At 44.0% G+C, this 23484-nt stretch overlaps 1 protein-coding gene across 1 annotated transcript in view; it reads right to left on the reverse strand.

Annotated features, from left to right (window-relative positions):
* Positions 1–23484, reverse strand: part of JMY (junction mediating and regulatory protein, p53 cofactor) — a 56245-nt gene that overhangs the window by 28975 nt on the left and 3786 nt on the right. The window contains exons 2-3 of the mRNA XM_075270120.1: positions 15092–15265; positions 1183–1333 (exon numbers count right to left, since the gene is read on the reverse strand). Coding sequence (XP_075126221.1) covers positions 1183–1333; positions 15092–15265 — 325 coding nt within the window. The remainder of the gene's footprint in view (positions 1–1182; positions 1334–15091; positions 15266–23484) is intronic.

The raw sequence follows: 23484 nt of genomic DNA on the forward strand, positions 1-23484 counted from the left end.
AACGGACGCTCCTGTAGGAGGCCACAGGAAAATGGCCAAACAGACATGCACAGTCGGCTTTGCCGGCTGATGACGTAGCAGAGAAGCGTCGGCAAAAGACGACAGAGGCGTCACTGGAGCGTCTTTGGTGAGCACAGGGGACACCCTACTATGCTCTTTTAAGACTCATTCTCAGGAATGGCGGTGCGGATGAGAAAAAGAAAGGTAGGAGAAGACTAGCCTTTCTAAAGGCTATTCCGACATGGTCTTTGTAGAAAAAGGGATTCTAATGATAGAATCCCTTTAAATGTATTGCCTACTGAAAAAGAGTCTGACCCCTAAGACAGTCACTGATCCCAGGAATGAGGATCCCATCCCCACCTTGCTTAAATGGAGAAGTAGTCTAGCATGCATGCTGCTGCTCAATTCATCTCTGTGATACTAGCAAAGAGAAGGCAAGTAGAGACCCAAAAGGTTGACTGGAACAGCAGAATGCATGGTAAGACCACCGATCCATTTAAACAGGAATGGGGTTAGGTAGCCCTAAAGGGGTTATCAGGTAAACTATAATTTCCATTAATTTTATTAAATGCAGAAGATACTACATACATAATGGTATTGCATGCATAATAGAGATGAGCGAATAGTACTCGAAACTATAGTTTCGAATACCACGCTCCATAGGAATGAATGGGATGGGCCGGCGCTTAACCCCTTGCAGTTCGCCCGCTCCCATTCATTCCTATGGGAGCGAGGTATTCGAAACTAGGTTTCGAATACTATTTGAATCAATACAAATGCATAATTGATGCCTCCCTATAAAGCCAATTCTGAGCTTTTCAATGGACTACATGAAGGCCAGAAGTCTTGTATTTCAACCTCTCCACCCGAGATGCTGACTCCGGGTCACGTGACCAATCCTCCTGCTTTTCCTCACAGTTCAGCAGGATTAATCCCATGAGGAATAGTCAGCGTATCAGCACGAGGGGGGGGGGGGGTCATACTACAAGACTTCTCGCCCTCATGCAGTCTTTTGTAAAGTTCTGCATCGGTGCAAGAGGGATGCTGCAAATATATATATCTGCTGCATGTAGTATAATGCTGAAAGTTTTAGTTCCCCCAATAACTAGCATATGTAACAAACCTAGTAAAAAATAAAAAATACATGTAGAGATGTAGAGATGAAGGGGTACATGTAGTCACCTTTCTGAGCTTTTGCTGTGATTTCGAAATATTTAACAGTTAAATCTTGGATAGAAAGCACGGCCATGTGAGCTTTCTTCTGCCAGTCTGCGTCTTCCTTTTTCAGACTTTCGATTCGTCTCGGTCCCAGGTAATCATTTTCTATGGAGATCTGTAAAGAAGACAAATATAAATCCTCCTGGTACACAACAGCCTTATACTGCTGTCTGTCTGTGCTAATAGAGTAGATCTATATACACACACACCGTAAACTTATTTTACCCACATTAACAAATGGTCGCATGCACACGCTGACATGCCATAGAGTCTCTGTCTATCTATCTATTAGTTGCAACATAAATGTAACACAGGCTCATAATGATGACACGTACGATTGTAAAGGCCACACATACGTAAGGGAATAGTCAGACCAGCTCACCACTTTCCGTAAAACCAGCAATCATCTAATATATGGGAGCCTTTGTGGGCACCTTATAATAGCAAGACACAGAAGATAGCTTTCAGCCTACCCATACACATGTATGCTCAGTTCAGCATATGTTCAGGACAGGGAGAAGACCACGGCAGACTTCTCCAGCAGTGTCTTATCTCCCCAAGGATTAGGCTGCTGAAAGGCAATTGCTCAACTCCCTTAATGGCATATTCAAGGATTAAAGGGACTTCAGGGCTAATTGATGAGCTATGCTATCCAACACTTGGGACCCCTGCCGATCAGCTGTGAATCGATGTGATGTTCATTGGTCATATAGCCTGTATGCAGCCCTGCCCCATTTAGATGGATTGGTCTGAGCTGGAAACCCAAGCCCAACCATTATGCAATTATCATTATTATTTATTTATTTATTTATTTAGTTATATATATAGCACCATTAATTCCATGATGCTGTACATTATTATATTAATCCCATGGTGCTTTACATTAGGGGGTTCACATACAGTACACAAAATATACAGGCAGATATAATACTAACAATGACCGACTGGCACAGTGGGGTAGGGGGCCCTGCCCATGAGGGCTTACAGTCTATTAGGGAAGGGGGTAGAGACAGAAGGAGAGGGGGAGACTGTTCAGATTGTGGTGTGGTGACAGTAGTGTTATTGGAGGTTGTCGGCTTTATGTACAGTACTGTGTTTGGATTTCATACAAGCAACGACAGTGGTCACCCTAACACTGCGATCTAAAACAGCTGATCACTGGGGGCTTCTTGCTTTTGATCCCTATTGATCTTCATTTGAAAGGCCCTCAATCTCTAAGCCTGAAAAAAACCCTCATTACAGATAGTGTTAACACTGTCCAATATAGGGTTCACAATCTAAATTCTCTATCAGTATGTCTTTGGCGTGGGGAGGGGTGGACGGACGGAGTACCCAAAGGAAACCGATGCAAACATGGGGAGAATATATAATGTTCTTGTCTTTACATGTAGTTCAGAAAAGCTTATGTAGTCATATTCAGCTGTGGGATGTACTAGAAGGGAGTAGCACTAGGGGGCGCAGTGGTGGGCGTCTATATTGTGCCCTGAGGGTCCCTTTATCACATAAAATATATCACTATATTAACTTCCATAAAGTGCGGGGGCCCATGACGGATTTCACACTGGGGCCTAGAAACCTCAAGTTCTGCCTTTGGGTACTACTTCTGTATAGCTTTCAGTCTTGGGATGTAAACAAGATGTTGTAATTCACTGACAGGGAGCAGAGATCTATTGGAAAGTTGAAGAACTTTCCCATTATACAATAATTAACCTTCATTTCCAAAACCCCCTTTGTGAAATGATTATGCATGTAAGCAGATAGGACAGGAACAGCGAGTTGAGTCAGAATGGGAATGCAGCAGAACTTGTATGTAAGCAAATTGTAAAGCCTTCTTATTTTTACATTTTAAGCCCCAAAATCCCTTAAACACAGCACAGTAGCTAACCAGTGTATAAGTCGTCTATCAGGATGAAGTCGGGGCATTGAACAGCACCACCAGGTCCATAGGCTACCATCTACCTCCATACTCCAGCGGACGTTAGCAGCTGTGTTTACAGGGAGGACATATTTGCAAATCTCATCTATCTTTATCCTTCTATATTTGCATGAACATGAATAGGCTCACCCTACACCTATGAAAGTAAATCTCACTTAATGTAGATGGCTATACTGGGCTGAAACACATTAAACCCAAGCAAGTAGTCAGGCCAAAAGGAAGACATAGTAAAGAGAATGACACCGTGATGTCACTGAGCCACATGAGAGACAGATCAGAGAGGAAGAAAGATAAAACATAAAATTATAGATCTATAAAGTCATCGCTTTATGTGGTCAGAGCTAAGAGTAATGACTACTTTGTCTTATACGTCCAGCCTTTGCTGTATGGAGGAGAAGCCAGACACCCTTGCCAATGTTTATCCATGGCGTCTGACATAGCCAATTACCCTGCCCCACAAGGGTGGCTGGCAGCTGCCAAAATATATCACTGTCCCAACCACCCAGCTCAACGTAATTTGCCGTGGCCATCAGCAACTAGATCAATGGACACGGAGACTTGTGGTTTGGATCAAACAATGTCCCCACTGGAAAAAAGCCAGAAGTCAGGCATGAAGTGTTGTCATAGGGACTGCAGAGTAGAAGAGCTCCATGTACTAACATGGGAATTGTTTTTATATATCACATCTCATTTCATGGTTCTCATATGTATTCAGACCTGGACATCTAGGGATAGGTACAAACGCACACCAGGTTTCCATTCACCGGGTCCATCAAAAGATTGGACTGCAAAAAATCTTCAGTCTGAATATGCTGATAACCACTGAGCCACTGTGGACAGCATGGTGGCTCAGTGGTTAGGACTGTTGCCTTGCAGTGCAGCACTTGCATGGAGCTTGTATTTTTTCCCCGTGTGTGTGTGGGTTTCCTCTCACATAGAAACATATGCTGATAGGTAAATCGACTTCCTATAAAACAAGTGACCCATGTGGGTGTTGGGGATGATCCCCTGTACGAGAGCCGCTACTCCACAACACTCCCTGCGCTTTGAGTGCCTTGGTGAGAAAAAGCATTACAAACGTTAGTCATTGTCATTATACACTCACCGGCCACTTTATTAGGTACACCATGCTAGTAACGGGTTGGACCCCCTTTTGCCTTCAGAACTGCCTCAATTCTTCGTGGCATAGATTCAACAAGGTGCTGGAAGCATTCCTCAGAGATTTTGGTCCATATTGACATGATGGCATCACACAGTTGCCGCAGATTTGTCGGCTGCACATCCATGATGCGAATCTCCCGTTCCACCACATCCCAAAGATGCTCTATTGGATTGAGATCTGGTGACTGTGGAGGCCATTGGAGTACAGTGAACTCATTGTCATGTTCAAGAAACCAGTCTGAGATGATTCCAGCTTTATGACATGGCATTGCATTATCCTGCTGAAAGTAGCCATCAGATGTTGGGTACATTGTGGTCATAAAGGGATGGACATGGTCAGCAACAATACTCAGGTAGGCTTTGGCGTTGCAACGATGCTCAATTGGTACCAAGGGGCCCAAAGAGTGCCAAGAAAATATTCCCCACACCATGACACCACCACCACCAGCCTGAACCGTTGATACAAGGCAGGATGGATCCATGCTTTCATGTTGTTGACGCCAAATTCTGACCCTACCATCCGAATGTCGCAGCAGAAATCGAGACTCATCAGACCAGGCAACGTTTTTCCAATCTTCAATTGTCCAATTTCGATGAGCTTGTGCAAATTGTAGCCTCAGTTTCCTGTTCTTAGCTGAAAGGAGTGGCACCCGGTGTGGTCTTCTGCTGCTGTAGCCCATCTGTAGCCTCAAAGTTCGACGTACTGTGCGTTCAGAGATGCTCTTCTGGCTACCTTGGTTGTAATGGGTGGCTATTTGAGTCACTGTTGCCTTTCTATCAGCTCGAACCAGTCTGGCCATTCTCCTCTGACCTCTGGCATCAACAACGCATTTCCGCCCACAGAACTGCCACTCACTGGATGTTTTTTCTTTTTTGGACCATTCTCTGTAAACCCTAGAGATGGTTGTGCGTGAAAATCCCAGTAGATCAGCAGTTTCTGAAATACTCAGACCAGCCCTTCTGGCACCAACAACCATGCCACGTTCAAAGGCACTCAAATCACCTTTCTTCCCCATACTGATGCTCGGTTTGAACTGCAGGAGATTGCCTTGACCATGTCTACATGCCTAAATGCACTGAGTTGCCGCCATGTGATTGGCTGATTAGAAATTAAGTGTTAACGAGCAGTTGGACAGGTGTACCTAATAAAGTGGCCGGTGAGTGTATGTATTCTGAATAAAATCTGACAAATACATAGTTACCAGGTATATGATTTACCCCCTCAGGGAAGCCATTGTAAGCGGCTACAGATAACAATACAAGTTAATGACTCAGCTCCAGCTGTCCTCCAGGAAGTCGGCAGTAGTGCAAGAGCACACAATAAGATAAAGTCATGTATAGGACAATAGTACCCGCTCCTTGTCACAGAATACTGCTCAAGTCAAAGGGCAGAGAAGTCTGGCAGCCAGGGAGGTTTTCCTCTGTGCATACCTGGTTTAGGCCGGGCTCACATCATGACATCCGTTGTGTAGAGATCTGTAAATGTACGGCTGTATATAGGGATCAGTGCACAATTTACTTCCATTACATATACGCCCTGGGGTTTGGGATTTTAAAAAAAAAATAAAAATAAAAAATCCAGAGACTCATTCTTCATTTTGTTAGTAGAAGAAAGAATTCTCAAGGAAGAATTCCACATCCGAAAAACAGACGTACACCTGGACATATGTATTACCTGAATGTGACAAGCACAGGACCTAAACGGAAGAAATGTCACCATGAAGATAAACCATAGATGTCTGATCCTAACTAAGTCTGAGAAACAAGGGTCACTGTGCACAGTCGCTCTCCCTAGAAGTCAATGGAGGTACAAAAAAATGGAGAGAGAGATTAGAGGATGGCATTGCACTAAACTGCACCATTACCATCTGGAAAGAAATGCAGAAAATCTCTATGGGAGCTGCAAAAACAGCCGAGTAAGCCTGCTCAATTCTTTTGGAAGCTCTCACAGAAGTAAATGGAGAGATCTGTCCACACACGCAGAGGCCACAGGACAGAGGTCTCCGACCCCCATTCTTAAGATCAATGTCACTGTAATAGAACGTCAAACTACTGCAGTAATATACTGTGAACCAGGCCTTAGGCCTCGTGCACGTAACCAAGTGTGCAACTGATATGTCGCCAAGTTTGCAGCGGAATGAACATCAAGTAACATCAGAGTACATTCCGTGATGGACTTATCTCAATGGGGGCTTCCAATCCATTTTGTTCTGATGACATGAAGCATTATAGGGCCTGATCTATAATCATCCAGAACAGAATGGATCAGAAGCTCTCACAGAGGGGAGTACATCCCAGAATACAGTCAGGTGTCACTCTGAGTGCACTACGCTGCAAACTCAGCCCCATAATGGAAGCACACTTGGTCATGTGCATGGTGGGGCCTCAGGGAATGTAACTGGGTGGATATAGGACCAATACCTTTACAGCGATTGGAGGCCCCAGCATTATTTTCCATAACCAGCAGACAACGGTATGCACCCTACGCTCTGAGGAGTGTGAACAGAAATTAAAAAGACATACTATATATACTAAAACTATTTTTTTTACTATAATGCTGCACCTCCCTACATTTCCTTCCTCATCTCTATCACCAAACCAGTGCACGCCAGTTCACTCAATGACCTAACACTTACATCCTCTATTATCAGAACTTCCCATGCTCGGTATACAGGTTACACCACTTCTCTGGAATGCTCTACCCCGGACAATCAGATTAACTCCCAATTTCTACAGCTTCAAGCGCAAACTAAAGACACATCTTTATAGACAGGCCTATCACAATTCCTAATGTAAACCCTTCCACAGTTAGAATCCCTGAATCTAACCCTCCACTGTTCCCGTGGCTCATGCGGCTTTATTAATGTGTAATGACAGTAACTTCTATTACAAAAATATACGGAGGGCACTGTATAAGCAATGCTACCAGCGATGCCGCCCCTGCTACCTCTTGTGTCACCCCCTCTACCTCATAGATTGTAAGCTCCTGTGATCAGGGCCCTCAGTCCCATTGTGTGAAGTGACTATCACTCTGTAATGTATCTTTTTGTCTGTACTTGAACGCTACAAGCGCTGCGGAATAAGTTGGCGCTATATAAATAAATAATAATTATAATTATTTTTTGCGTTACCTCTACCCTTTTAACGCCTTCCCGACATGCGCCGTAATAGTACGGCGCTGCCGGGAAGGGCTTCCCGCAAACCGCCGTACTATTACTGCGGCTGCATGGTGCGCACACAGAACCTGTGTGCGGACCATGCGCTGCGGGTGACAGCCGTATGTTACGCCTGTTAATGCCCCGTAACACCCGCGGTCGGAACCGGGTCCGATCGCGGGTGTTAACCCCTGATATGCTGGCGGTCAACATGACCGCCGACACCTCGGGGTTTCGTTTTAAAATGGTGCCGGTTTCGGGGGTGCCGGTGTTCGTAGGTGGCAGCCCGGGGTCTGATCAGTGACCCCGGGTCTGCCCCATCACTTACCCCCTTCACGCACCTGGTTGTATAAGCCCTCAACCAACTCTGTCTAGCGAAAAATAAAAACGTTATGCCTTTCAGAAGATGGCGATGCAAAAATAATTGATTTTTTACCCTAAATTGAATTTTATTCTGCATAAATAGCAGCGCATTAAAAAATAATATAAATGAGATATCGCCGTAATCGTACCGACCCGCAGAATAAAGGTAACATGTTACTTATGCTGTACGCTGCACGGGAAAAAAATAAATGCTAAAAAGCAATGCCAGAATTGATGTTTCCGTTCACATCCCACTCATAAAGAGTTAATAAAATATAGTCAATAAGTTACAGGCCCCAAAATGGTGGCATTGAAAAGCACATCTAATACCGCAAACACCAAGCCCTCATATGACCACATTGCCAGAAGATAAAAATAAAAATCTAGCTTGTACAATGTGAAGACAAAAACCCCAAAAGTCGCCAAATCATTAGGACGTAAGTGGCTGCGACTAGAAGGAAATGTATAAGCTGTGCGAGTGTTTTCAGGGGACCCCCCATATTTACAGATTATGAGAGAGAATACACCAGCACTGATCCCCCAGAATGCTCCTCTTCCCCATCCGTGTCATAGGAGCTAGTGGGAAAATAGAATGGGATTTGGTGTACCCAATTTACTCCGCACACCTTACATATTCACTTCGGGGTTACTTAATGCTCACTACATCACTTGATAAATTCTTTGAGGGGTGCGGTTTTCAAAATGGGGTCATTTTCTAGAGGTTTCCACTGTTTTGACTCCTCAAGGGCTTTGTAAATGTGACATGGTTCCTGAAACTGATCACAGCCAGATCTGCCCTCTAAAAGCTCTTTGGCGCGCCTTCCCTCCTGCGTCTCGCTGTGCGTCCATATATTAGTTTACACCCACAAGTGGGGTACTGTGGTAGTCGGAAGAACTTGCCTAACAAATTGTGGGATGCGTTTTCTCCTTTAACCCCTTGTGAATGTGCAAATTCTAGGGCTAAGCGAAAATATTAGTAAAATAAAATCAAATTTGAAAATGTCACCTCCATTTTTTATTAATTCCTGTTAAGCACTTATAGGGTTAAAATACTAGGTATATGTTGTTTTGGCTTATTTAAGGGGTGCAGTTTTGAAAATGGGGTGATTTATGGGGGGCTTTAATACAGGGGTCTTTCAAAACGCCTTCATAACTGGATTAGTCCCTTAAAAAATGGGTTTTGGAAATTTCTTGAAAATTTTGAATATTGTTGTTTCACTTGTAAACCTTCTAATGTCCGTAAAAAATAAAAGGGCGCCTAAAGTTTGATGCCGACATAAAGCAGAGATCTGGGACATGAGATTTATGATATAATTTTGGCGGTCTGACTATCTGTATACAATGCACATCATTTCAAACTTTATAAAATGCATATTTTTCATAATTTCCACCAAATTTCCTATTTTTTCATAATTAAACACAAAACATATTAACCAAAATTTACTACTAACATGAAGCACAATGTGTTACGAAAAAAACAATCTTAAAATCACTTTGGTAAGTTAAAGCGTTCCAAAGTTATTGCCACATAAAGTGACACATGTCCGTTTTGAAAAATCCAGCTTGGTCAGGAAGTCAAAAAGTGCCATCGGCGGGAAGGGGTTAATGGAGTTTGAGTAAAATGTTCTTCTATGTGTTTCTTTTTATGTGCATTTTAGATAATAATCTTTGTACATATGCTTAAACATAATTAAAAGAAAAAAAAAAAAAAAAAAACACTGTGGGCCTTCCTTTTGCTGTATGGCCGCCTTACACATACCGGTAGTCATCTTCACCTGCCTCTGGTCTGAAACCCGCTGAGTTCATCACTTTAGGCTGTGAGAAAGCTGGCAAGTCTTTTAGGCTTTGGCATCCATCCATTATGATGTTCTGGGTGGAGGGAAGTGGTTTCCACTAAAATCACATACACATCACATTTTTTGCCTGCATCTGTTTTTGAAGGGATTGTGCCAAATTGGCAACTTATTACCCATATACGGGGCAAGTGATACCCAACTGGTGGGGATGATGTTACCCTGGTACAACCTCTTCAATGCAATCAGCACCCCCTTCTAGTTTCTGTGACATTCAGAATGTTATTCCCAAAAAAGAACAAGCCATATCTCAAATTAGGGGAATTCTGTTGCTTACCTTGCCCATGTGCGCCCCGACTGATGTATACCTGTCTGAAATGCCAGATAATGCGCCTTCTGGTGTCTGTTTGCATTCAGTGTTGTGTAAAAACATGACGGAAGCTTTCTCCATGTATGCAGAACTTATCTTCCATTACATAAGTAAACATACATGACGGAAGAAAGTTTTACATCATGTTTTTCACATTAGCATCAAAAGGAATGGTCTGTGTCTGTCACTCTACTACCGCTAATGTCCATTGTTCTCATCCTATGACAGGAACAGACTGCAATAACGGTAGTATGCACCTCCCCAAACTTGGAAGTTTTTAATAATGATGAAAAAAATCATTTTATTTAAAAAGTGTTGCATTTTTTTTTTTGTAAAGGAATATTTCACCTGAATATTGAAAATTGGCATTATTAACTTTCCTGCCAGTCTGTGCCCTTGGAGGGAAAACTACAACAGTTCATAGCGGTGCCGATTCCAGAAAAGGGGACATGGCACTGGCGGCCAGAATAGAAAAAGTCACACATTTTTTGAACAAACCCCGATTTGCGCAACTAAATTTGCGACTTTTCATGCCCAGAAAACGGACATACAAGGACTAATAATTCTGCCCTTTAGTAATATATCTCATCAGAGTAACATGCTTCTATCCCCTGTCTGCTAGGTATCAGTCCACTCTGAAGACAGGCTGTATCTTAAAGGAAGGAGGAAGAGGAGAGACCAAAGCAGGTGCAGATTACAGCAAGATATCAATCACTGTAGATTTATTTACACATATACTGTGCCTAGTCATGCTGAGAAACTGCTAAAATCTTACCATTTCCTGTAGCAGCATGTGTCCACCCTTGTTTGGAGTGCAGAGACAGATTTACAGACTTAGGACCGAGCTGCACCCAGCCTGCCAGGATTTAAAAGTATTGGCTGCACATGGGGATGTCCACGTGTGGCGTCCGTGCATGGTCCGTGCTTCAGGACGCAAAATAGAACAAGAATAGGGCATGTCCTATCTGACGTGGCCTGGACTGTCGGCCCGTACACGGGATCGGGAAAATCATGGCCGTGTGTATGGGCCCATAGAAAATAATGGGTCAGTGTGCTATCTGTGAAATACATGGTTAGCACACTGACCCACAGCACTGTCATCTGCAATTGGCCTCAGGGTAATGCAGCTTAGAGAAAGAGAGGTCTTCAGGAAGATCGAATGATAATCTTTTTACACCTAGGACGGTGACAAGAGGGCATCCTCTATGCTTGCAAAAAAGATTATCTCTGGATCAACACCCTACAGTTATAGGTTCAGTTACCTCATCTACAATGTTACTATGCTGCTTCTCACACACTGGTCTCTACCTTCTCCATAGACTTCTGTGTAACTTCATCTGTCTTCACAATGAAGACGGATCTCTCAGTGAATTGAGCAATTTACCAGGTAGAAGAGGAGCCGATAATAGGGAATAGACAGATTTTCCTCTGATAAAGATATTATACAAAGTTTCTTATGTTCCCTGAACTCTTCATTTACAAGGAACATATGCAACAACAATTCTAACATTTAAGGAAACCCTAAGGAAACAGACACTTTTTAACTGCACATATAATACCTTACAGTAGTTAGTACACCAAAGCATTATTTATTAGTGTATTATTGATAGGCGCTCTCTTAGCCAATGGCTCCATCATTACATAATAGACAAATAACTATGGAGATATAGGGGCCTTTATTAGGATATCCTGCTGACCCATCTTCACCCCACCATCACATTTGTAAGGGTGTTGGTAACTTGACAGAAAGAGGCCCCTCCCTCTAAGGAGTTAAAAGGCTTATTCCGTGTCCAGAAGTTCGATATCAAGAACATGCGATCCCTAGTGCTACGTATGAATGCTCAGCTACTGTTCTATTCATCCATAAGGAACTGACAGACCTTCAGAAGTCCATAGAAGTGGAATAATGAAGCACGCACACTACCACGTTATTCAGTCAAGGACCCCATTCCCATTATAGGAGATAAGCATCATTAGCAGGAAGACCCTATAAATGTATTCCTGTACATATAGCTGCACATTGTACATCTATTATTGCACAGCATCCTATACATGGCGCAGGTACCTGGCATAGTCTGGCAGACACAATGCTGTCAAATGTGGTTAAGATTTCCTAATCTTAGATGCTTGGAGAAATGAAAGAGAAAAAAATCTAAGCTGTAAGAATACACAAGTTCCCACCTTGCAGCCCTCGCTGTGTATAACATGACTATGACACTGGGTATACCACTTTAAGAAAGATAAAATAATGTTCTGCATCTATTCCATCTATGCGGGGAGGTTTCCTTGTGATACGTGGGTTTCTATAATGACACACTTGTTTATCTGCTTTCTTCTCCAAGATGTAAAAGAATTTTAATTGACTCTGTCATTCTGAAATCAAACCCACGTTGTCGACTCACATCGAAAGGAAATAAGACATCAAAGGCTATAACTGCTTGACACAACTGGGACAATCCACACAAGACCCATATTTCTTATATAATGAGATTACAATATGTATCTTAAGGGAAAAGGCAGAAAGAAGTTACTCATAGTTAAGAAGTAAATATAATCATTCTTCATTGGTTAGTCTGAAGAAACTAGAGCTACAGGATAACAGACCCAATCGTGTAAGATGTATCCAATGGAAGTCAATGTCATTCAACAGTTTCACCAACACGCCTTTTAAAGGGCTAGGTGCTCAGATAGGGTCCAACTCCAATAGATATATATATATATATATATATATATATATATATATATATATATATATATATATATATATATATATATATAGTATATAGATATATATACACACACACACACACACACACACACACATCTATATACACACACATATGTATACACACACACAATTAAATTCCCATGAACACTGTAGGTGTTGGGGATAAGCACCTGCATGGCAGCCACTAGCTCTGCTTATTCGCTCTCCATGTTTTGGTCCAGTATCAGACCTTTACCTGTTCAGTAGCGACAGTAACGCGGCCACCGCTGCTACTATGGAGGACAGTCCCTTGCTTCTCAGTGGTGGCGTCTGCATTACATTAGCGCTACCGAACAGCATTTACCCAGCAAGACAACTGTTTGCTAAAGCTCTGATAATGGACGAAAACCTGGACCGCGCCCAGTGATGCGAGAGAACTCATTTGCATGCCGGCAAAAACGGCGGCGCGGAGAAGACATCTAAAGGTAGGAGACGAATAGCCATTCTTAAGGCTATTCCTACGTGATAAGCAGAAAAAATTCTGTATAAATGATAGGATGCCTCTAACACCAAAACTGATAGATTTGGGCGACACTGCATTTATCCTAAGCTTGAAACTGCATCACACATTAATATACTGAGACCCATAGCAAGTGCAGCGTGCTGATTTTCTGCCCCCATTGTCTCTGAAGAGCCAAAGACATGATGGGAAATTTCATTAGTGTAATCATATCAGAGGGAAAAAAAAGGAACAAAGATGGCAGACAACCCATAAATGGCACAGCGGTTCAGCCTGTACACCGCAGGAACAGTGGACAAACAACAGAGACCGAAGGACCGTAGCAGGAGATCTGCGCTCGCAGGTAATGGAGGTAAAGTGCAAGCCAAAATTTCCAAGTGAAATTCTTTATTGAGGTTAATAAAACAAATCATGACGCGTTTCGAGCCAAACCAGGCCCTTTTTCAAGTGCAAATAGATTTTAATAGGCCACGTAGCTGTTATGTTTGCGGCTATGACCAGACACAGAATCCGGACTGCAGACTGCACCACTAAGGGAACAGGGGTGGGAGACTTTCCCTGACGCTACGGCGGCTAGCTAGGCCTTGCCTGCGGGTGGTGGTCAGCTGTTCCCAAGCTAGCCTTGGCGCCGACAACTCCTGGCTTTCTAACACGAAGGCCTAGCCGAAAGATAGGGGGAGAGCTACAAGAGGGTTAGGGACTGGGGATACTAAGGTGGTCATCCCTAAAGAAACCAAGGTGCAGCTGCAGACAAGACAAACAGGATGGGATGTGCTGGACAACAGACACGCAGCACAACAGAGAGGTGAGGAAAGGGTTAACACAAGACTGGGGCAAAACAAACTGGAACCCAAACCTCACAAACACCAAGATAGTGCCAGGCAACCAGAACTGAAGGACAGGGTAGAGTAGAAGTGTGGAGGGGAAAACCAGGCTCACACACAAGGCAACACTCACACCACTTCCTAGTCAGCTGAAACTTCCACAAAGAATCCTCCTCCCCGAGCCACGAATTCCAGTTGGATACAACGAAAACCGGCAACTAGTGAAGCCAGCCCTCCTCCTTATACAGGCCCCAGAACCGTCTGATGGTAATGACCAACACCTGAGGTTCGATCTAAAGAACCTCAAGTATATTCTAAAGGCCAATACTCAATGCACCAACAGACAGCCCAATGGCAAGGAAACCACCACAGAACACCGAATCAATCCCCCTCCAAACCCCAGCAGAAAAACACACAAATTATTTACAAATATTCAGGTTGTGACAGTAGCCACCGCACAGGATATGGCACCTTCTGCTTCCAGCTCAGTATAGTGTGCAAGGAATCTATTTGCACTTGAAAAAGGGCCTGGTTTGGCTCAAAACGCGTTGTGTTGATTTATTTTATTAACCTCAATAAAGAATTTTGCTTGGAAATTTTGGCTTGTGCTTTACCTCCACTACCTGCGAGCGCAGATCTCCTGCTACGGTCCTTCGGTCCATGTGGTTTGTCCACTGTTCCTCCGGTGTACAGGCTGAACCGCTGTCACTCTCACCTGGGATTAAAGGGGGTTGTGACTGTTCACAACCTCATCAGGTGAGAGGCCATCTGGCCGTCACATCACTCACTCTTCACATTCCAGATTTGTATGGTTAAATACTACACTTAGTGCTCGGAGTCTCTCTCTTGTCTTTAACCATTGTTCTGGTCAGTCGAAAAACCAGAATAACAGATAAGGGGCAAAATAAGTGGTTACATAAACCACCGGAGGAAAAAGACCTTTATGCAACATTTTTTTCTTCTGTTAGATGGACACTGTGGCGGAAACTTTATTACAGATGTGTAACTAGCCTTAATCGATATAAAAGAAGATATTGGCAATACCTTAATCTGCTGCCTCCTTAGCATAGCCAGCTCCCTCATGTCCCGGAATGGTTGCAACAAGTACTGATAAAACTCTGTAGTGGCTTCTACGACAGCGCTATAAGCTTCATCCTCCATCTGATACAACTGCAGAAGGTCAACCATGTTCTCTGTGGCTTTATGCTTTTCCAACAGCTGCAAAAAGAAACAAATACATCGTCTTAGGGTAGAATATATAACACTTATTGTTCTGCTACAGCCCCAGGTTTCTACTGCATTGGTTTGGGATTTATAGATAAGACAAAATACAGTAATACTCAATTCAAAGGACAGTCCTCACTTTTTACATACAAGCCGAATACTTTTTGAAGGTTTCTAAGATTTTTATTCACTGTAAGGCCTCGTGTACACATATAATATCTCCGCTTTGTACAGAGCCATAGAGGTACATGGGACATATCATACATAAGGACAGGTCCTCGTCTTGTGACAATTTTCAGGAAGAAATTGGAACTCAATGTGATCTTAAAAATTAAATCATTGAAAATTCATGAAAATGTATTGAACGCCATCAACAAATATCAAATTCTGTGGTTTCTCTCTGAACCCCGACCTTCCTAAAATCATCAGATTGAGTAAATGAAATTGGCAGTAAGGACAGAGGTGCTTAGGAAACGCAACCGTCCCCTCTGGAAAGTAGCATCAGTCTCTCTATATACCACTTCCTTGTTCCTATATGCTCAATGGTTATAAAAAAAATATATCAATACGCCCAGAGAGAAATGTCAGATTGCTGCAAAACTCAGCCTGCAGTTCTGTCTCAGACAGGTATGTGAATTATTACAGGTGTGGCCCGACTAGACACTGGGTCTGGCCACAAGAGAGAAGAAAATTGCCCATTTGACAGCATTGGACTGAGAGAAGCAGGATGGCTGTGTCCTAGGACTGTCCACCATCTAGGCCAGGGGTCCTCAAACTTTTTAAACAGTGGGCCGGAGGCAGAGCAGGTCGCACAGACATCGGGAGCGGTGCCCTCCAATAGGTAAAGTGAAGTGCGCTCCATGGCCTGGCCCGAGCTCCCCAGGAGCTTCATTATAAATGCACGCCTGCCGGCATTGTCGGCGGGGCCAGACAGAAGTGCTTGGCGGGCAGCATGTGGCCTGCGGGCCGCAGTTTGAGGACCCCTGATCTAGGCCATTGTGTCCTGGTTGTTAGTAGATGGGTGCAGAGGTTACACACAGTGGGGAAGGCTCTGGATTGCCCAGACAGACCGCCAGGAGAAAGGATTGTTTGATCCGTGGACAAGCAGAGGCCCAAAGTTTTCTTGTCCACCACCCAGACATGGGAGGCACCTTCATTACACTTAGCAATAGGAAATTTAGTGTCATGGTACCCATTAAGTGTCCTGCCATTGACCCCTAGCCACCGCTGCATTCTTCTTCAGTGGTATCAGGAATGAGAAACCTGGACTGCTACAGACTGGAACAATATGGTCTAGCAGTGAATCCTAGGTCTGCTTAGGATCCAGCAAAGGTAAGATTCGAGTATGGAGGCCTCTAGATGAGCGCTCCAATTTTACCTACCCGTATATACTCAAGTATAAGCAGAGTTTTTCAGCAGTTTTTGTGGTGAAAAAGTGCGCCTCGGCTTATACTCACATCAATACGGTAATTGAAAATGTCACATGACTGGTCCGCAGTGAAAGACATCTGTGGGAGGCCGCTGGGCAGCGATAGGTGAGTGGTGAGGCAGCGCTGCCTCCAGGACCGCCCCAAGATGTTTCCAGAGCATCTTCTCTGCCTTGAAAACATCTTAAGGCAGCGCTGGAGACAGCGCTGCCTCACCGACCACCTATCGGCAGCAGCGCTGTTCCAACGTCCTCCCATAGATGTCTTTTACTGCGGACCAGTGAAATTACCACTCGAGTCAATACGGTAATGGACTCAACTGTATTGACTTGCTGCAGCGGGCCTCTGCTCCAGTCCCGGCCCCCTCCCCCGGCTACAACACACGCCGGGTGACGTTAGCCCAGGCCAACACCCGGCGTATGTCGATGACGTCTTACTGCGTCTCAGCACAGGCGGTGTCATCACGTCCCCTACGCTGAGAGGCAGGAGCAGCCGCGGGAGAAGGTGAGCAGTGGCGGCAGCGGGAGCAGCAGCGCAAGGTCGGTAAGTATGAGAACTTAATGTTTGTCCCCGGCCCTGCTCACTGCCGACCCCGCGTCACCGTATACTATAGGCTGCGGAGGCCAGCAGTGAGTAGGCCCGAGCCCCAGCCGCGATCCCACTGCCGCTATTATTATACTCGCTATTATAATAATCGGAGCCCCAGGGGAGGTGAGAGAAAATAATAAAACAGTTTTACTCACCTCTCCGGGATCCAATGTTACTCCTAGCAGGCTTCAGGCCTATATGGTAAAATCCCAGATGTCACGTGGTCTGGGATATTACCATATAGGCCCAAAGCTTGTGGTAGTAGTAATAGCCTGTTACTGCTAGCGCAGGCTTTGGGCCTGTACGGCCACCGGCTGCTACTGCTACCATAAGGCTTTGTGCCTGTATGATAATGCCCCAGACGTCTGGGGCTAGTGTCCATTGCTAAAATCTTGTACGGACAATAACCATGGACACTGCTGAGCAGACACCAACGGTAGTGTGAACGCCCCCTTACTCAGCTATACACTGCTGCCTCTTTCCTCTCTCTGGGGAGGCAGGATGGATCAATACCAGCTCCATGCCAAGTAAATCTTTGTAACTGAGAATCCTTTCCATTAATGAAGATCTTACACAAACATTATACTTTGTATTCTTATCACTTGACTCCTCATGTTCTCCCTGAGACTGTCTTCAGGAATCAGCCCACATAGATCTGATACCCTGCTTGACGGTAAGGACAGACTTACAGGAAAGCTAAAGCCTGGAGTGAATGGGGGGGGGGGGGGGGGGAGAGAAGTAGCATCTGTCTTTTAAAGGGGCTGTCCAGGAATTCAGACAACTCAGAGAGGAGACCACGGAAGGTGTAACATTAAATACATACATATATTTTTTTTTCATACTGGTCTGTCCCGGGTACCCTGGTATCTGCCTTGCAGTATGTTCAGACTAACATGTCTTCACTGCTAGAAGTCCTGCGTGGACGTTAAGGTCAATTAGTGGCTGGAAAGAGTCCTGTGATATAAGTGTCATACCTTCCCCGCCTCCCCTCTGACCTGACCTGTCCAATTCCTGAACAACCCGTTTACCAGGTCCTTAGCCGTTCTCTGTATAGTGGCTGGGCTAAATTCCTGCAGGTCAGTGAGTGGCTACTGCGAATACACAGAGAAGTGAGTTGACCTTCTGACTCCATTATCTGTGTTAGTTTCGATGCCTGATAAGAATCAGGGCTGTGGAGTCGGTAGATTCTTATTTTTCCACAGCCCGACTACTCCATAAATGTCTGACAGCCATAATCAGTCAGTGGAAATCCTCTAAGGGGGCATTCACACTATCGTTGGTGTCTCGCTCAGCAGTGTCCGTAGCTACTGACCGTTTAGGATTTTAGCAACGGACAATAGATGTGTCCGTTACAATTTCCATTCATTTCAATGGGATTTTATCTTGTGTCCTTTAGTGTCCATTTATACCCATGTCTGTTTTTTCAAGCGGACAAAAAAAATCCTACATGCAGGACTTTTCTGTCAATTTGAAAGTGGACAGCAAGTATCCGGGTTTTTTTTGTTTTTTTTTCTTTTAACATTGAGGTCTATGGGCAATGGACAGTAACTGATAGCCATCAGTTACTGTCTGTTTGTGTCCGTTATGATAGGTGTCCGGTTTTTGTTGTTTTTTTTTTTAGGCGGATATCTTGTGTTTGGGCACCAATGGTAGTGTGAACCCTACCTTACTCATTAAAAATCTAGTGACAGAATTCCTATTGAAGTAAATATGTAACAAACTATATTTATCTAATAATTTATATAATATTATTGATAATAAATTTAAAAATAAGTCATTTAATCGTAAAGCCGGAATCCGATACTTTTTTCCCATTCCAACGCCACAGACCTGCTAAGAACAGCTGATCGGCAAGGGTGCCAGACACCCACCAATCTCATCTTGATGACCTGCCATAAGGATAGGTCATTACTATCTAGTAACTTAGGCCTGGTTCACATCTGCGTTCGGTATTCCGTTTGGGAAGTCAGCTTGGGGACCCCCCCCAAATGGAATACCGAACGCACTGGCAAGTGGTGAGCAATGAAAGTACAAGGACCCCATAGACTATAATGGGGTAAGTGTGTCTTCCGCGCGCTGTCCACGCAAATCATGCTGAGAGGAAAGTAGTTCATGAAGTACTTTTCTCTCTGCATGTTCCATGTGGACACAGCACGGAAAACACACGGACCCCATTATAGTCTACAGGGTCCGTGTGCTTTCACAAGCTCACCACTTGTCATTGGGTTCAGTATTATGTTCGGGTGGTCCCTAAGCGGATTCCCCGAACGGAATATCGAACGCAGATGTGAACCAGGCCTTAGAAAACCCCTTTACGCAATCCATAAAATCCTAATCCGACTATCAGAAGGTACTACGCACAGGCTCCTCTTCTACTACTTTACTGATTTAGTAGAGAATACTCATTAAAAAGGCCCCTCAACCACAATACTGGTAGGATTGGTGGCAATTGAGATTATAATATGGCCATCTAAAACTTTTCTGAATAATTCTGGATCTGTTCGGTATCCTCGGCAAACGTCTCAATGTCAGCGTGTCAGGTTGCAGAGCGCAACATAAAAGGTTAAAATAAACGTGATGATGGAACAAATGCAAGTCCCATATTTCTGAGTATTTTACAGGCTTTTACCATTGATTTGATGACTCTACAGGCCGCATACACAGGACGATATTATGGCTCCGTTTCCTACAAAGCGGTGAACAGTTACCCCTCTGTATGCCTCCAAATTTATACAGTTTTTTTTTTTTTTTTTTTTTTTTTTAGTAAATTGTATTTTGTATGAATCTGACACCATTATGTATTATGGCTGCTTCTAGGGACAAGAAGCTCCCTCATACCGTCCCAATGAACACGTTACAGTGGCACGCTGAACTCCAGCCATGTGTAGGACGCCTATAAATCTGCCAAATTGAGGGTTTGTTTGCCATTCTTTCTGCAGCATGAAAGGAATTACAAAAAAAAAACCAAAACAATAACAAAACTCTTCCCTTGGATTTTAGTGCCCGTACTGTAGATTTCCTGTAAAGAACTCCCCCCGAAAATATGCCACATGTAAAGCAGACAATGTCTGGACGGTCATGTGACCAGCCAGTCCATCAGCGGCCTGTAGTGCATTACATCACCTATGCACTAGATTCCCACGCCGTGCACTATGTAACTGAATACAGAGCACTGATGGACGGGCTGGTCACATGACCCTCCATCAGCGGCCATGACAGAACTGGAGAGAGCAGTACAGGGAGATGAGGGGGCGCTGTACTCATAATAGGGGACAGCACTCAGCGAGAGAAAACAGTGCAGCACTGCAGATGAAGACCAGCTCTGTAGAGTCAGTAACTCAATGATTCCAACTCCATCAGAAATGAGTGACAGCCATAATCAGACAGAAGCTGTAAAGATACTATAAGGCGAAGTTCACACCTGTGCCCGGTCTCCGGCTGGGAATTTCGTTCCCAATTCCACTTTAAAAATGCTGAGAGAAAAGTCCTGCAAGCTGCGCCATTCTCTGCATTTTCCGGGAGGAAACCCGTCAAACCCCATCATAATCTATGGGGTCCATGGATTTCCACGGGTAACAGCTTTTTTAAGCAGATTAGGTTTCCATTCAAAGAAGGGGGAGGGGGGTCCCCAAACAGGTGTGAACCTTGTGTAATTCACCCCCCCCCCCCCCAAAAAAAAAAAAAAAAAAAAAATTAAATAAATACATATAAATAAATGCCCAGCGGGGCCACATGGTGGCTCAGTGGTTAGCACTGCAGCCTTGCAACGCTGGGTCCTGGTGTTCAAATACCGCCAAGGGCATAAAACCATCTGCAAGGAGTTTGTATGTTCTCCCCGTATTTGCATGGATTTCCATCCCATATTACAAAGACATACTGATAGGGAAAAATGTACATTGTGAGCTCTATGTGGGGCTCACAATCTACATTTAAATAAATAAATAAATAAATAAATAAATGCCCAGCAAACCTTATAACTAATTAAAGGGATTCTGTCATTTAGAAAAGTGATTTTGAGGTGAGCATATACCTGAATAGCCTTTAAAGGGGCTCTATCACTAGGAAAAGTCGTTTTTAACTAATCACATCCTTGCATAGGCTTTAGAAAGTCTATTCCACACCTACCTTTAGTATGTAAATTGCCTCAGTGGTTTCTGAATAAGTCTGTTTTTATTCATATGCTAATTAGACTGGTGCACGTTAGATCGTGCACACCTCTCCCTGTTGTTTTCTATGGGAGACTGATGATGATGATGATGACTCAGCTTCCTGTTTGCCTCACACACATAGAAGATAATAGCAGAGACGAGTGCTGCTGGGAACTTCCTGTGCTGGCTGGAAGCTCATTAGCATATGAATAAAAACGGACTTATTCAGACACCACTGAGGAAATCTACATACTAAAGGTAGGTGTGAAGTAGCATTTCTAAAGGCTATGCAAGGATGTCATTAGAAAAAAAAATTACTTTTCCCAGTGATAGAGCCCCTTTAAAAAAAAAGCTATTCAGGTGCTGCCTCCAGTTCTGCCAAAGACCCCCCAGTTTTTAGTAAAAACAGGTAACCAATATATGCAAATGATGCTCACTGAGCACCCTGGGTATTCCCCAGGGCCAGCAAGCACCCCCCGCGTCATAACTCTGAAACGCCCCTCCGTTTCTTGTACACTAAAAGACTCCCTCCTCCACATGTCCTGTACCGCCTATATCTTCTGTAGTCTCGCTCCGGGTGATTGAAATACCGTGCATGCGCAGTCTCGCTCCGTTCTGAGCGCTACTGTGCCTGCCCGATTGCCATTTTGTTGTAGAGAACTGCACGGTCTACAACAAAATGGCACTTGGGTATACGCAGGATTACTCAGAATGGAGTGTTACTGCGCATGCACGGGATTTCACCTGCCCGGACGGAGACTACAGAAGATATAAGCGGTACAGGATTTGTGGAGTAGGGAGTCTTTTGGTGTACGAGCAACGGAGGGGCATTTCAGAGGTATGACATGGGGGTCCTCGCTGGCCCTGGGGAACGCCCAGGGTGCTTGGCGAGCATAATTTGCATATATTAGTTACCTGTTTTTACTAAAAACTGGGGGCGTCTTTGGCAGAACTGGAGGCAGCACTTGAATATATACAGGTATATGCTCACCTCAAAATCACTTTTCTAAATGATAGAATCCCTTTAATTATACAAATATCCATAATTGTATATGATGTCATAACAAATCATCTATGGTGAGCCGGATTTGGTAACTGCACCCACAACTGGCCCTGACTATAGTAATATGTAACTTGTAGTGCAGGTAACAGCACATGTAGATTGTTCTTCAGAAAACGGCCAACCCCTTTAACTCCCCTTAAGGTTATATTCACATGTCATTATAGATTCCCTGCTGTGTTCTTCCCAGCCAAGTTGGCATCTGTGTGGCAACCACTTTTATCATGGACCCTCTGACCTTCATTGGAAAAGACATATATGTATGTGAAAATACTGTATTTCTAATTGTACTTTATCACAGATCACGCTCAGCCGTTATCCTCAGTAGTGTGAACAAAGCCTTATTCTAGGTACTCTAAAACCACTGGAAATAACTACTCCTCTCGCAATAACAAAGCCCTCATATGGCTGTGTTGATGGAAAAATAAAAGAGTTATGGCTGGAGCAGTGTGGCAATGAAAAACGGACAAAAATGCTGTGTTCTGAAGACGAAAATAGGCTGCGTCTGCAAAGGGAGTTTTCTCCTGGACCCCGCGCAGATCAGCTGTTTTAACGGAAGCTACTAGTGGATAGGGAGAGCGTTCAGCACCACTAATGTACATGTAATAACTGTGCAATCTAGTGGATAGGTCATCAGTATGAAAACTCAATATGGAACCGGAAAAACTCTATAAAAAGGGTTAAGTATCATTTATATATTCCCAGAAAACCCCTCTTAAGAAAGGCTTGCTGGCTGCTTATCAAGTCTACTGCAATGCTGAAATCAGACCTCATCTGTATGTGAAAAGTGGAAGAAGATGGAGGCTGCAGACACCTTACTGTACTCTGAATGAAGAAACCGTAAGTGTCCATAGTATTCTACAGTATACCAAGGAAGTCGTGAGGCACCGCACACCAATAAACTGGAATAGCACGGGGAAGGCTGTGAGATCAGCGCATTACTGCATGGAAGGCTGAACATGATAAATGTGCCATTGATATGAACAGAGA

Source organism: Leptodactylus fuscus, chromosome 1 (genome assembly GCF_031893055.1).
Source record: "Leptodactylus fuscus isolate aLepFus1 chromosome 1, aLepFus1.hap2, whole genome shotgun sequence".
Lineage (NCBI taxonomy): Eukaryota > Metazoa > Chordata > Amphibia > Anura > Leptodactylidae > Leptodactylus > Leptodactylus fuscus.